At 32.6% G+C, this 15,702-nt stretch overlaps 1 protein-coding gene across 1 annotated transcript; it reads right to left on the bottom strand.

The window, feature by feature from the left end:
• Positions 1-567: 567 nt before the first annotated feature.
• On the bottom strand, positions 568-14,829 carry LOC141452697 (coiled-coil domain-containing protein 6-like). Its single transcript, XM_074125078.1, has 10 exons — positions 14,045-14,829; positions 8,389-8,538; positions 7,914-8,057; positions 7,749-7,837; positions 6,843-7,000; positions 6,628-6,763; positions 6,030-6,157; positions 2,794-2,894; positions 2,582-2,719; positions 568-1,468 (listed from the first exon to the last, which is right to left on the bottom strand). Exons 1-9 carry the CDS (start codon positions 14,258-14,260, stop codon positions 2,582-2,584), a joined length of 1,260 nt encoding a protein of 419 aa, XP_073981179.1. The 5' UTR covers positions 14,261-14,829; the 3' UTR covers positions 568-1,468.
• Positions 14,830-15,702: the final 873 nt, after the last annotated feature.

Raw genomic sequence — 15,702 nt, 5'->3', positions numbered from 1 at the left:
ACATTTTCCTTACTTTATTTATAGTTATATAAATATTCAATAAGTGCATGAATTTAGTTTATGCCAGGCAACGTTTCTGCACAATCCCTATAAGGTTATTACCATCAGAGGTAAGATTGATTTACACATTCAGCTAATAAAACAACAGGCTGCAAATAAAATTGATAGATTTATGTGGCAATCGACTTGTTTGATAAATGATAAAAACCACCAAGTCACTTCTGGGTGACCTATTTTTCAAATTCAGAATTTCAGGTGTCACTTAGATGAAAGTAACTTTAAATGAAGATCTTGTTTAGAATTAAGGAAGCTGCATACGAATTTTTGGTAAATTCCTCTTCAATAGCCACTTGTTCATTTTGCGTTACTTTTAATAGCGTTAAATAATATTAACTACTAACTTTATTATTTAAAACTTAAACTTTCAATTGGAAGAAAATTAGTTTGGTCCCTTGCCTCTTTCTTTTAACAAGGGTTTAACGTCAGCCCATACTCACCCGAAAAAAAGACACAAGATGGGCAAATACAATTTTTAAATAGGAGATAAAGGAAGAAAAAAACAGTCTCTACATGACACTTTTTTGTTTTTGGAAAATATATTACAGCAGAATTATCACAGTGCTTACATTAATTTTGTTGGTTTAACAAAGCGATTAAAGTTTTCACTGGTTATCAGTTACAAAATTGGAGAACTTAAGGTCTTTCCTTTGCTTCTAAAGTACATATAACGGTTTTAAAAAGTATAATTAATTACAGTAAATAGTACAATATACAAGATAGCCAAATTATGTAAAAATAATCGCATCACAGTTTAAAATTTATATTCACTTTTTTTAGAAACCAGTTAACAAATATAAATCATAAGCTTTTATTTTTATTTTTTTTAAGTTAAAGTGCTAAATGCTTAAACGTCGTAACTGTACTAAATAAAGAAGTAGAAATAATTGAAAAAATATTACAAGTTGAAAATGACAATCATAACCATTTAATAGTTAACAATAACCCATCATCTAATTATCTTTTTGTTAATGGCAAATCATCCCAAAAATAAATGCAACAAGATAAACGCAAGTTTATTTATCCATAAACATTGCATACTATGTTACAATTACTGAATATAAAGCCTAAAAAAGAAACAAAAATCTAGCATATATATTATATAAGAGTAAGCTGTAAGTAATGCTGATCCATTATCATCTGATATAAATTTATTAAAAAATACCTTTCCTATAAAGTAATAATATGCAACTGATTGCTAATGTTAATAAATGTTAGTTTTTTTTTTTATATATGTATATAAAGAATAATTCAAGCGTATGGCTGAGATTGAAAAGCTTCCAGTAAATAGGTTTAAATTCCACAGCTATAAAAATCATGACACCGGGATACACGTTATTAAATATACAGGCTACACCTCCTAAATTCAATAAGAAAGATGCTTCTTAATAAACTATTTACTTCTTGTCACCTAAAAAAAAGAAACAATAAAATAAACAAAGTTGTGGCCTTTTATATGAGTGTATAAAGTATAGGCTTGAAGGCATTAGCTGAAATGGTTTCGAAAAAAATTGCATTAACAAATTAAAAACATTAACATGTTTAGATAATATGGAGGAGTCACATGTTGTGACTAGATATAGGCATAATCAGAAAGTCAAATTAATAGGCTCTTATAATGGAATGCCGAGCACCTATCAATTCGCTTTAAATCAACCTAAAAAGGTGTGGCTAAAATTCTTAATGCAGATATTTTTAAAATATTCAAATATTTTTAATTCTCGGTCACAAAAAATTAAATACAAGTTCCAAATGATCAAAAATGTTAGGTACACTGCATCATGATGACCTCCCTCATTGACTCCAGCTATTAGTTGATTTTTGATTGGGATAGACTACATTTGGCTCACAACTTTATCAATAAGTTGTATAAGAATTGTAGGCAATAAAAGTTAGTATTTTTTTTTGATGTACCAAGACTCATCCACAGTTCTTTGATATTTGTATTATTTTTAAAATTCGACCCGTACACTTTTCATAAGTACTTCTATTCTGGAGATCAGAATTAAGGAACCTCAGTCCAAAAACACGTATTACAAGTGAAAAAAAAAAATTATCAGTGTGAAAGCTAAATTCTTAGCACTGCACTAAGATGATAATTGAAAGGTTGCTTCCGTTAAAGAATTAAATTCTGCTACCTAGGATTATCTTGAATGAGAAACCTTAAAACAATAAAAGCCTTCTAAAAATATTTCAATGAGCTTGGCTCCAAATTATCATATTCTAAAAACACTCAAATAGTGTAACTAGTTTTAAACTAGTAGAGGAAAGTAAAAAGTGATGGATAAGATTACATAGGGTGAGATATCCATTGAATCTCTTTGAGCAACAAAAAGCACACACCAAGAGAATGTGATCATATTCCTAATTTCCTCTATTTTTTAGTAATCTACATATTACCGTTTCCTTTGTGTGTATTATATTACTTGACAGAGCAATAAAAGAGTTTATATTACATAATAACAAATTAGAGTCAATAATAAGCATAAAAATGGCTGATCCAAGAAACAAGCATCTAACCAACCTAACACTTGCTGGTGTCCATTGGAGAAGCTGGAGCTGGTGACGGAGAGCAAGGTGCCCCACCAACACTGTAAGGCGGAGGGATCGCCGGCTTAATAAATCTTTCTGGATTTCTCTGTACCGCTCGCGGATGATGTCCCTATAAATAATATTGTAACGATTAGCATTTCTTATTTTAATAACTATCCTTACAACATTCATTATTATACTTACACCTAGAGGAGGAGCTGGTGGTGAAGAACTACCGGCTAGGAAGACATTGGAATAAGAGCCACAAGCGTAGCACCTGTTGCCTACCTCTCGATTTCCGACGGCTGAAACGTATTGAACAGTTTCAAAACCTTTTTCTCATAATTTTTACAACCATTTTTAAATTTTTTAATTTTATTTGTATGTTATATATACAACGTACATAATGAATATATCATTCAATGAAAATAATTTTTTATTTCGCAAGAAACTTAACTTTGCCAAACACATATTTTAATGACAATGCCCCTTACTAAAATGACATGGTGCCCATAAATAAACCCAGATGTGTTTAGTGTATTGGACTGCGAGAATAGTCTCACTCTATGGGCCTACGTTGGATAAAAAAAAATATTTACACATTAGCGAAAACATCCAGTCATAGGTAAAACCTCAGCCCACGCCGAAGCTAATCATAAAACAATTATATTTAAACAATAAAATTTAATCAACGCACTGAAACTAATTTAATACAATTTCCATCTATTTGTCCTTGGAAACTTATATGTAAGTGCGATATTTTAATAATGTTTTTCACTCTAAATCATAAAATTACAAGCAGAAAAAAAAAAAATCTGCTATCTTTTCTGCGTCAACTACCTTTTTTGAGTCCCAATTTTTGTTTTTAAAAAATATACATTGTTAAATTATTATCATTATAATTTATCTTATTCTGTTCCTGACTATTACTATACAGCCTTTCTGAGTAAGATGAATATATTCATTGCTACATTAAGACTTTCTGAAGTAACCAACTGTATCTATTTGTAACTGTATTTTTTTATTTGATTGCCCACCTTTTATAAAAAATCTTTAAATAATACAGTCGCTTAAATGTGCTCCACCTTTTAGCAATACATCATTGACATCTTGCATCTTCTGCAATCAATGTTTATAAATTCCACCTCCCTTAATTAAAAAAATACACAAAATGCAAGGAAGAACCCTTCCCTAAAAATAAAATCTAAGTTATGCTGCACTTTCTTTTTTTTAAAATTGATAACCCTTGCAATTTTTAAATGATATTTGACACTTAGATTGCCAGCTCTTTCTAGAGCATTTCAAAGAATTTATCTTATTTTTAAACTGTTTCCAGCACGAAATTTAACAAATCGTACTTACACTTTTCTTTAGACCATCAACTTAAAATACGATATGTGAAACGCCACGTTCGGGAACTGATTACAAATGAACTTGTCTAATCAGACGTCTAGTCTTAAATTAACTTAACTGTATGGGTTTCCCCGTTTCTATTCTGCAACTACTTCAAACATTGCACAGAGGAATAACGCAAAACAAATTTAAATGCTTTGCTGTGGAAATTAGAAGCTTTCTTCTTTTCAAACTTTGAATAAAAATATACAATGTTTGTGCTGAGATTTTCTTGGTCGGAGTGCAGAGCTTTTCAAGTGTTTTCGAACTTGAGAATGTATAAACATACGACTTTCTTTGTGTTGAAGGTGAATTTTGAACTAACTCACATGTGTTAAGAAATTCGCAACTTTTTGTAGCAGCTAATCTCGGAAATTAATCATCGATAAATTATTAAAAATAAAAAAACGTCGAAAAGTTGATGCTTGTGATAAGTAGGCACTTTAAGTTGTTAAAAAATCATAACTGAACAGGGTAAAGAACAATCAGAAACCCTTAATACTTCTCAGGTATGCAATATCAGACTTGCATCCCGTTTCAACAATCGATTTGTTGAAGCCTAAGTGCTGAACAGCTGATGGCTATGTAAGCTCTCTCCATACAACAGTCATACCGAAGAAACTTGCACAGCTGTGTGTTATCATAAATCAGATTCTCTAATTTTATCAATAAATCTCCTTTTTATATGGTTAAATAAATAAAAAATAAAAAAAACTTCGCTTTCTTTCTCTGATGGACTTCTCCAAATCTGTTGAATGGCCATATATCATGATTGCACTTTAATTCAAGCGTAGAATCCTCTCAGAAGCTGTTTCATGTTCTATCCTTAATAAATGTGTATATACTTAGCCACTACTGAATTCTGTTGTAACAAACTGCAAGCAAGAAATTTCTGCGTGCTTTCATACCAGTAAAAAATACTGTTGGAGAAAAAATATTTTTTGTTTTAAAACATCGTCCTTATTCTGGAGTTTTAAATCTCATTCATTATTTATCTTTATACCTTTTTAAAAATAAAAATAAGTAATTAGATTTCTTATTGTGGGTTATCTTAATTAATACCCTTTTCGAAGAAGTTTCTAATTTTCCTGGAATATCTGCTATTATTCAGTAAAATTCCACCTGATCCTTCTTTTCGTTGTCCAATCTTCATTAGGACTATTGAATTATTCACGTGCATTAAATATAAAATGGAAGATTTGAGAAAATTAAAAATAAAATAATCATGAAAAAGATGAAGTTTTGATTAATTTTTGACAGGGAAACCAAAAGAATAATTGTAAAAGTAAGAGCAAAACTTTTAGAAGGATAACTATGATCTTATAAAGCATAAAATGAAAAACACATTATTCCAAATGTAACTCTAATCTACAATCGAATGAGGGAAGAATCATTTGTGTAGGGATCATTCGATAAGTCCATAAGCCAAGGCTGACTGCAGATTTAATCTGTCTAGGCTGTATAGCTGCCAGGATAATTGTAGGCCTATTGGCCGGCCATGGCCATGTCAGGAGGAGCAAGAAACGGCACTGCACTTATTGTGACACTGCCAGGGGCTTGTGTCTAGCTAAGGATATTACTCCTCGGGGAGGAAAAATCAAAGCCTGAGAGCTTTATCCAGGAGCCGCTCTCCAGAATCAAAAGTTTGATTAAACGGGCGGCTCTGAAGGACAAGCTCTAGAGTGGTGGAAGCGGTGGAGTAGGCCTTTAAGACCGCCCTACTAGAATCTAATCTAATCAGTCCATAATTAAAATAGGATGGGAAGACAATAGTATGTGGTTTAATTAACAATATCAAAATGATGTATGCAGTATTTATAAGTGCTTAATTGGTAGTTGGACGTTAAGCCCCGCCTGGAAAAATAGGCGATTACTTTACTTTACTTTATAAGTGCTCAAAGAATATTACGTTTACTTCTGCTCTTGAGTGGTTCTGTTCTTTGGAAACAACTTTCCAAAAATCAACGCATTATATTAATTACAGAAAAAAAAAATGTTCAAGTCATTACAAATTTATTTCGTTGTAATAAAAGCATTACTGTTGTTACCTCCAGGACTTAATGGACGAGAAGATGCAGGTGAAGGATTGTAGGGTCCAGGACTGGATTCTGTCCTAGTCCTTATGGTACCCCCAGAAGCCATTTCATTATAATGACGCTCCTCTTCCATTTCTAAACTGGGAATTCAAATAAATATAAGGATACCTTATAATATCAAATGAAGAAAACTACCAAGAATTATTAAAAATTATATTATAAATTACTAAATATATCTAAATATGAATATACATTTCTTAAATATTAAAAATATTTTTTTTAGATTTTTAAACTTTAAAAGAGTAAATAGAAAGAGTAGACTATTTTTTCAAATAAATTAAATTACGTAATATACTAAATGAATGACCACTAATAATTAAATATAAGACATTTGACAATCTTATTGTAAATCTCCAGAATATATCACATAATCCCATCACACTCTTTCATTCACAAGAAAGTTTGCATGTTATCATGTAGGAACCTGTAACAAAATTTTATTTCCTGCAGATCTACAATTCTTACATGCCGCTACATTATGAAATTAGATCGCAGGAAACATTCTCTATCATAATTTTTACATTTATTTATTTGCATTTAATTTATTTACCTGCTTTCAGATTCAGACAAATGTCTGCAGAGTGCTTCTCTTCTTTCCACTTCCAATTGTAATTTACGCTGTAACCTTAAATTTTCTTCCTTAACATGTTTTTCTTCTTTGGCGAACTTCTCCATTTTTTCTGTATCTATAAGAAACACAAAATTTAAAGATAGAAGTTTTTATCATTTTATTCTAATTTTATGGTTAATGTAAAAATGCATTACGTTCTTGTTGTGCATGAGCTAGTTGAGCTCTTAAACGAGATACTTCTCCTCTCAAATGTTGAATATGAGCACTCAAATTACTCGCAGTATCGCCATTGCTGAGATCTCTTGGAGAAGCTGGATCCGAAACTGGTTGATCTAACTTTATCTGTAAAGTTCTGAAAAAGTAAAAATATATAAATGTAAATTATATTGAAATAACTTCAATTTTTTTATTTTTAGATGTTTTTAAGAATATTATTAAAGTTTTGACTCCTTACTCAACATACATCGAGACAATGACCTAAAATTAACAAGGTCACCAAAGAAACGGCGTATTCTGCTAGAAATTACAGCACATAACTCAATTGATGCCTTTTAAAAGAAAAATCTAAAAGACTCTATGTTGAATGACTAAATTGGTTTTTTAACAAAAACTTAATAAACAAAAAATATATAAGAATATACTTTGCGACCAGTTTAGGATACATTTATGCACTGTCCTTGTTCGAGGCGGTTATCTTAAGGCATACAGCCTATGCCACAGATGGGCTTCTATTTTACAAGCCCTTGTACAGCAGTATTAATGTTAATGTCTGAGGAGGACCATCGCGCAAATGAGCATAGTTGCTGAACTAACTTTTGTTTTTCAGCTTGCGATCATGTGCCCAGAATCCACCCAACCACAAGAGCCTGCAGCTAGAATAAAGAAATTAGGAGAAGGATCCGTTTCCGCGAAGCAAAAAAGATAAGTGGGCGAAGAAGTGGACTTTACAACGTGATTACCTCAAATACCATGAACAAAATTAACTTTTTCTCTGATTATTTGCTTTAATATTCCTGGGCTCTTTCAAGAAACCATTTTTAAAAACCAATAATGAAATCCATATTCGGAAGAATTATGTTATTATAAAAAATAAATCGCACCTTTTCTCAGTCTCTAATTTATCCATTCGTTTCCATAGCCGATTTACTAGTGCCTCCTGTTCCTGCTCTAATGTATTTTCAAGTTCCACCTTAATAAAACAGTAATCAATTACATTATTATTTAGTGAATTTATTTTACCAATATGTGTATTTGTATAAACATACCTTTTCTCTTCGCAGCTGTTCTAAATTACTTTGTTTTGCTAAAGTCTCTGCTTCAAGTTTTTCTATTTTGCGCATTAATTTATTCACAAGGCACTCTTGTTCCTGCTCAAGAGTTTGCTCAAGCTTACATTTTTCCTGTCTTAGCTAAAAAAGTATTAAAAATAACTATTGAAACCTGTTGAAAAATATAACTTTTATTAAAATTTGTCAGACGGTTTGAATTAGTAATGCAGGAAGCTTTTCAAGCCGAAATCAAAATTTTTATTAAATGATTACTTTTACTAGGTAGAAAATTAGCTTGCACATCAAATATATATACTAAATGAATTACCTCGCTTCATGCAGAGCTTTAGTTACCGAAAATTTAGGAGCATATTAAATAATGTTTAAAAAATCAATTAACCACAATTTCAATATTAAATAATAATCTTTGTATTGTAAGAGCAGTCAATTACATCTCTTATCAAGCACTTACTTGAGTAAGTTTTCGAGATAAATCGTTTGTAAGACACTCTTCTTCTTGTTCATAGTGATGAGCCAACGTTTCTTTCTCCTTTTTAAGTGCCTGAATTTTTTTAAGTAACGTGTTACTAATGAACTCTTCTTCTTGTTCCGCTTTTGCTTGCTGAAGAAAAAGAATGAAACAAAACATTTAGAATTATTCAATTAACTAAACATATCAAGTTGAGTAATCATGTGGCTTAGTGCCTGCAGTAGGGAAAAAAATCTTTGATTAGACAAAAGATTGCGGCAATTCCGGACATATGTGCATTAAATTATTCCATGAATGCAACTGCGACGCAGCATTCAAGCGCCGGCAAAACCACAGTCGTGAGTGATAATCTTTTAGCAGCGGATGCCAGCGAGGAAGGGACATTGGAAACCTACCTACATCCAAACCGCCCTCATATTTTAACTTTCGCAAATGATACATCCCGCATCGCGAACCAGTTCTGAACTATCACGATTTCTTAAAAAAAACGATTTCTAGAACAGTGGTTTCCCGAAAGAGAATAAAGGATAATGCCCATAAAATTAAAAATCTGAAACGTGCCGTCTTTCCTCTAATTTTTAAGAAACAAATTTATTCCGTGAGTTGACGCGGTAAAGTACCTAGTACTCCACTTGGATAAACTTTTTTTATCCAAACAAGACTGAAACGGAACGAAATGAAAAACCTAACTTTGTACTACATATATCGAAAACTGAAGAAAACCCCAAACAAAAAATTATTCTCTTCAATCTGGTCTTTGAACTAATTTGAATCGATGAATCCGAGTAATGGAGATCATCTCCTATTTCATCATCCAATCTCAATAAAAAAATACGCTATTGAAAACTAGCGAAGCACTTGAGTGAGTAAGATGACATATGCTATCTAATAACCAGAAAACTCCGGAGGTTTGCGATCTACCTACAAATCGGCAAACCCATTCTTAAGTTCCACACTAGTTTCAAGCAAAGTCCTTAGTTAAGTAAAATCTATTGCTAATGTTCTAGCGTATCTTCTAGCAACTTGTAGCTAGAAATAAGAAGTTGATTTGTTGATTACAAATTATTATAGTAGTTAAAATAACTTTAAACCAAAAGATTAACATATAACAATGTGACAAGGAAACTCTTAGTTGAACAGGTTCGCAGTGGAATATTAAGAAAGGTACTTAGTGGTTGTAGAAAAAAAAAAACAAATAGCAGTTATCAATTATTCTATTTTCTTTATGATTAAGGTACTTTGCTTTTAAGACCCTTTATCTTAACATTAGTAATTCTGAAAAAATACTATCTATGCCTTTACTCGGCCACCTATATAGCTCCTGTGTAATTCCAGTCCAAAACTGAAGTGTATTGGCTAATTATCTAGTTGATTTATTGCAACATTCTTTACTTAATCAAAACATCAGGTCAGAATTAACGTAATTATTTGAAGCGAATATTTCTTTTCCCTCTTCAACAGGCAGAGAATCTGAATATGGTATTACTGATTGATCCAACCTAATTAGTATTAATCTACGTCGATATAATACTTGAACAGTGAAAACAAAATAAATATGGGAATACTGTTTTGTTTTGATTTGCACTTTAGTAACAGTGACAATTAAATAGTTGAAAATAATAGTGAAATTTGGCACTTAGCACATTGGCATTGGGCCATTTGGTATAGGTTCCATCACGTAGTAAGGGCCATTAATTTTAACAATGTTAAAATTCAATGTTTTGGAATCTCAACTGCTCCACAACGATTTTTACTCTATCCTGACTTTAATAGATCTCAATATACAACTGCACAATCGCCTGGTGTGTCTCAAGAATTGTAAGGATTAAGGCTATACTGAAAAAGGCTATAGAGATTCTTATATATTCCTAAATGCGCAATAGTTTTTTCTTCGACGCTACAGATAATTTGTCCAAGCAGAGTTTGTAGTATTGATTTGAAGCATTTTTTTAATTATTATTAAAGCCCTTTAATGTCAAAAAGAAATTATACTATTAAATAGATATTTATAAAGTACAGTTTCCTAACTTCAAACTTTAAGTTTTATATCGAATAAATCCATGACCATAGGATCCATAGGAAGTGTAAGGGATCGAAGTTGAGTTATCAATGTTTTAGTTAGGGTAACATATGTTTTAATAGCAGATTGTATTATAATTATTGTTGATAGTAATTGCAATAAAAGTTGTTTCCTATAATAAGAAAGTATTCATTGACATGGCGCAGTCGGAAGATGGCATATTACATCTACAATTACCGACGGGTTTCAATTGGGAAGGAAATGTTACTGATAAGTGGAAAATTTTTAAACAACAATTTCAGATCTATGTCACTGCCAGTGGCATTTCATCAAGTAAGAATTCGGGTAAGCGTTTGTGTGCTTTATTATTACACGCCTTAGGACCAGAAAGTTTGCCAGTCTACAATTCATTTAAATTTCAAAAAAAAGAAGTTGATAATTTTGAGAGCTTAATAGAAAAATTTGATCAATACTTCTTGCCGAAAAAAAATGTTGTTTTCGAACAACACATGTTCTTTACTCGTAATCAGAGTGCGGAGGAAAATATAGAAAAATATGTGGCAGAATTGAGGAATTTGGCCCAATCCTGCGAATTTGGACAAATGGAAGACATGCTCATCAGAGGACGGGTAATTTGTGGGTTAAAAGATGATAAATTAAGAGAAAAACTTTTGAAGGAAGGCGATATTACTTTACAGAGAGTGATAGACATTTGCAAATTACATGAGAATACAGTTGTTCAGATGAAAAATTTCGAAAATTTAGCATGTGTGGATGCTTTAAAAAATTATAATAAGAAAAATAGTTTCATTGCCAGAAAAGAAAAAACTACTAGTAACTGTAGATATTGTGGTCTAACTCATTTGGCGAATAAGTGTCCAGCATTTGGCAAGTCCTGTAATCTGTGTAATAGAATGAACCATTTTGCGAGGTGTTGTGAGTCAGAAGGAAAAGCCATAAAAGAACTTAAAGAAAGGAACAAAAATGAAACCATGGTGATAGGAAGAAATCTTGTAGACTAACAGTTGATGCTTCCAGAGATACAGTCGCTGCGGTGCTGTTACAAGACAATTTGCCCGTTATATACGCCTCCAAATCAATGACGGAAACAACTTTTATTGCAATTACTATCAACAATAATTATAATACAATCTGCTATTAAAACATATGTTACCCTAACTAAAACATTGATAACTCAACTTCGATCCCTTACATCTCCCTCTTTTAATTCGCTACTTTAAAGTTAAGAACAATCGTAGTCTTTATATTTTTCTGGCCTTTTAACCTTTCTTATGAATCGTCTATTCCGCCATAGTTCTCCTCCCTTATTCATCTTTACATCGTAAGATTTCTTCCTATCACCATGGCTTCCTTTTACTTTGCCTGGCTCCCATCTAAGATTTCTTCCTATCACCATGGCTTCCTTTTACTTTGCCTGGCTCCCATCTTCCTTCCCTCTGTACCATCACCTCTTCACCCTCCTGTAACATTGGTAACTCCTTCTTCCCTCTGTTATAGTAAACCTTCTGCATCTCATGCCTCTTCTTAAGAGCTTCTCTGATTCCTTCAAAGTTCCTATGTATAGGATTGTAGGGCAAAAGCCCCCTAACTTTACGTCCAAATAGTATCTCTGCCGGTGACGGTAATTCCTCACTAATTGGTGTGTTTCTATATTCTAATAGACATAGTTCCATCTCTTTTTTGTCTTCGCTCGCCTTCTTCATCATTTTCTTTATTGTTTGAATGTGCCTTTCTACCATTCCGTTTGACTGAGCATTGGTCGGGCTAGAGCATCGGTGTTCAAAGCTCCATTCCTCTGCAAATCTTCCAAATTCTCTTGAATCAAATTGTTTTCCACCATCTGACCTTACAATTTTTGGGATACCGAAACGTGCAAACACAGTTTTCAATAAGTTGATTACTCCTTGACTGCTTAATGAATTCAATACGCTTACTTCCACGAATTTTGAAAAGTAATCCACTATTAATAAATATGATTTTTCGTTGAACGCAAATAAATCCACACCAATAAGCTCCCATGGTCCCTGAGGTATCTCCAGACTTTGTAACGGTTCTCTAATATGTGCCTTTTGGTACTTCATGCAGACTGTACATTGCCGTACGAAATTTTCAATATCATTATTTATGTGCAACCAAAACACACACTCTCGTGCCCTGTATTTACATTTTTCTATTCCCAAATGGCTGTAATGTATTTTTTGTAACGTATCCTTCTTGAGGCTTTCAGGAATTATGATCTTATTATTTTTTAGCAAAATTCCATTTACTTCTGTTATGTCCTCTTTTAGATCCCAGTATGGCTGCATTTTATCATTGAGCTCCGTTTTTTCTTCTGGCCAGTTTCCTATGAGCCTTTTTAATTCCCTCAAACATGGATCTTTGCTTGTCTCCTCTCTTATTTGGTGCCACCTTTTGTCTGATATTGGTATGAAGTTATTAATTAGATTCACCTGAGCCACCAAACTGTTCTCTATCCATTTATCAAAGACGTTGTCTTCTTTCGCTCTCGTTCTACTCAAGGCATCTGCTAGTAGTAGGTCTCTTCCTGGTGTATATATCACTTGTATATCATACTGCTGTAAGGCTATTCTCATCCTTTGCAATCTCAACGGGCACTTTATCAATGGTTTCCTAAAGATTGTTTCTAGAGGTTTGTGGTCTGTTTCAACCACTACTTCTGATTTTCCGTATATGTATTGGTGAAATCTGTGGCAGGCAAAGACGATGGCAAGCATCTCTTTCTCTATCTGGGCATAATTTTGTTGCGTTTCCGTCATTGATTTGGAGGCGTATATAACGGGCAAATTGTCTTGTAACAGCACCGCAGCGACTGTATCTCTGGAAGCATCAACTGTTAGTCTACAAGGTTTTTTCCTATGGTAATACTGCAGGACTGGCTGACTGGTCAACATGTTTTTTATCTCATTCAGGGCCTTCTCTTGATCCGAACCCCAGCCATGGTGATAGGAAGAAATCTTACGATGTAAAGATGAATAAGGGAGGAGAACTATGGCGGAATAGACGATTCATAAGAAAGGTTAAAAGGCCAGAAAAATATAAAGACTACGATTGTTCTTAACTTTAAAGTAGCGAATTAAAAGAGGGAGATGTAAGGGATCGAAGTTGAGTTATCAATGTTTTAGTTAGGGTAACATATGTTTTAATAGCAGATTGTATTATAATTATTGTTGATAGTAATTGCAATAAAAGTTGTTTCCTATAATAAGAAAGTATTCATTGACAGGAAGTATCTTAAATATACTTCATAAGTCAACTTCCCAAAAATACTGCCGAAAAGTTCAATTCTCATTATTTTTCTTTTGGTCTAGATTAAATTGTCCTAGGTCGTTTGACTGTTGAATAAATGGCCAAGTTTTTTTTCTTAACGGTTCATTAACCAATAGGGAAGCAATAGTTAAGCACACTCACAACATATATTTATAAACAAATTTCTTTAAATCTCAACATTCCATCCACCACTCCAAGAAAAGAATGAATTCACCAATTGGAAAGAAAGGAAAGGATAGAATGTTTACATTTGTTTCATGTGACCATTTTACGTGATTATGTGTTCTTTATTAAAGGTATTATACTTACTATAATAACAGAAGCCTGTCTAAGTCCTCGATTTTCTTCTTGGAGTGCTTTTACTCTAAGCTTGTAAGTATCTAGCTCTACTTTAAGCACACGATTCTGCTGCTGTAAAGATTCTATCCTTTTCTGTAGCTGTTCTCGAGTGATCGGAGATGGAGGCATCATTATTGGACCTCCGTCTATAGAACTTGAATCACTTTCACTTGCACTATCTGCCATTTTTGACTTGACAAATTTTTTGATTTCACGTGGACAGATGATTAGTCGATATAAATTCTAGTTTAATGGTCATACACTGCCAAGGAATAGTGACTAAGTGTTTTACTAAGGCATTTTGTTAAATTTTATTCGTAACTACGAACTTAACTTTCCTAAAAAAGCGTTGGTATTCTAGTCGGCAAAATGCAATCAGATACCTTCCATGCAAATTACAGAACAGCAGGAAGAAGTGGCAATGCAGGGCAATGCCGACAAATAGCAATTATGTAGTTCAAAAAAAAATTGTCGTATACAAAACTAAATGAACAACAATTTGTAGTTGCACGATAACGATTGTCAACAATGTTAATTTTATTAACTAATACATGTAAATTAACCTTACTCAACGCACCAAGAAAACTGCCAATATCGTCTTTTAGGATGCTCCCCCTCAAAAGTTAAATTGAAATTATTCAAAAACAAAACTGTATACACTCCAATTTCTATAAAAAACTCATTAGAAATCTTTACAAAATTAAAAGGAACCTTGCTAGAGAGTAATTGAAATGTATCTTACCTTCAAATGAAAAATCACTTTAACCTACTGGTAACTTTAAATAAAAATATCTATTACATTTTTTTTTTTTTTTTGTACCATGATCAAGGAATAACTATTAATCTTTTTTATCTACGTTGAAGACCTACAAGGGTCCATCGCATAAAGCAGTGAGGGTTCTACAATTTATTTTAATATATTTGTAATATGACCTGGAACTGGAATGGTGGATAGGCTTGTGATGGAATAAGAATGTCACAGGCACTTCAAACAATAAATTGAAAATTATTTGTAGTTGATTAAGAGCAGTGAGGGCTTAATTCCTGTTTCAAACTTTGATCGAAACATCAGAAAAGGACGGGCTTAGGGCAAATAATAAAATTTGAAAGGCGGATCAAGCGATAAATGAAAGTGAGGACTTAGTTTTTGATGAATCCAGAATAATGAAGCAGACGATTGCAAATCAGAAGAGCCACTAAGAACACCAAATATTGGATGTGGAAGAAAGTGATTTTCAGCAGGAGACGAAAAGATGGTGAGTAGATTTCCTCACTCTGCACACCACGCACCATGTTTGTAGGTGTACTTTTAGACAGCTATTGCAGGTTTGAGACGGAGGAATTAGAATGACAAGTGCACTGATTGCAGTGAAGGAAGAAAGAGGTTGCGGAAATAATTAACTCTGAAGGTTCAGTGATGATTATATGATGTGATGATTATAATTTCCAAATTTATAAAGTAATGATTAGTAAATATTGTGCCAAATACAAGTTCCAAATACCTTGAAGCTTTATTTGCACTACGAAATAAAAATTTCTGGAATAATGGCGGATCGTTTAATGTTGTATTACTTTTTTAATCCATTACATCTAGTCTGCCAGAGATGCTTGTTTTTTATTAGTAGATT

The sequence above is a fragment of the Rhodnius prolixus genome, unplaced genomic scaffold, assembly GCF_049639745.1.
Source record: "Rhodnius prolixus isolate KJV_2025 unplaced genomic scaffold, Rpr scaffold_3, whole genome shotgun sequence".
NCBI lineage: Eukaryota > Metazoa > Arthropoda > Insecta > Hemiptera > Reduviidae > Rhodnius > Rhodnius prolixus.
The sequence above is the reverse complement of the archived record's forward strand: the minus strand, read 5'-3'. Positions and strand labels throughout refer to the sequence as shown.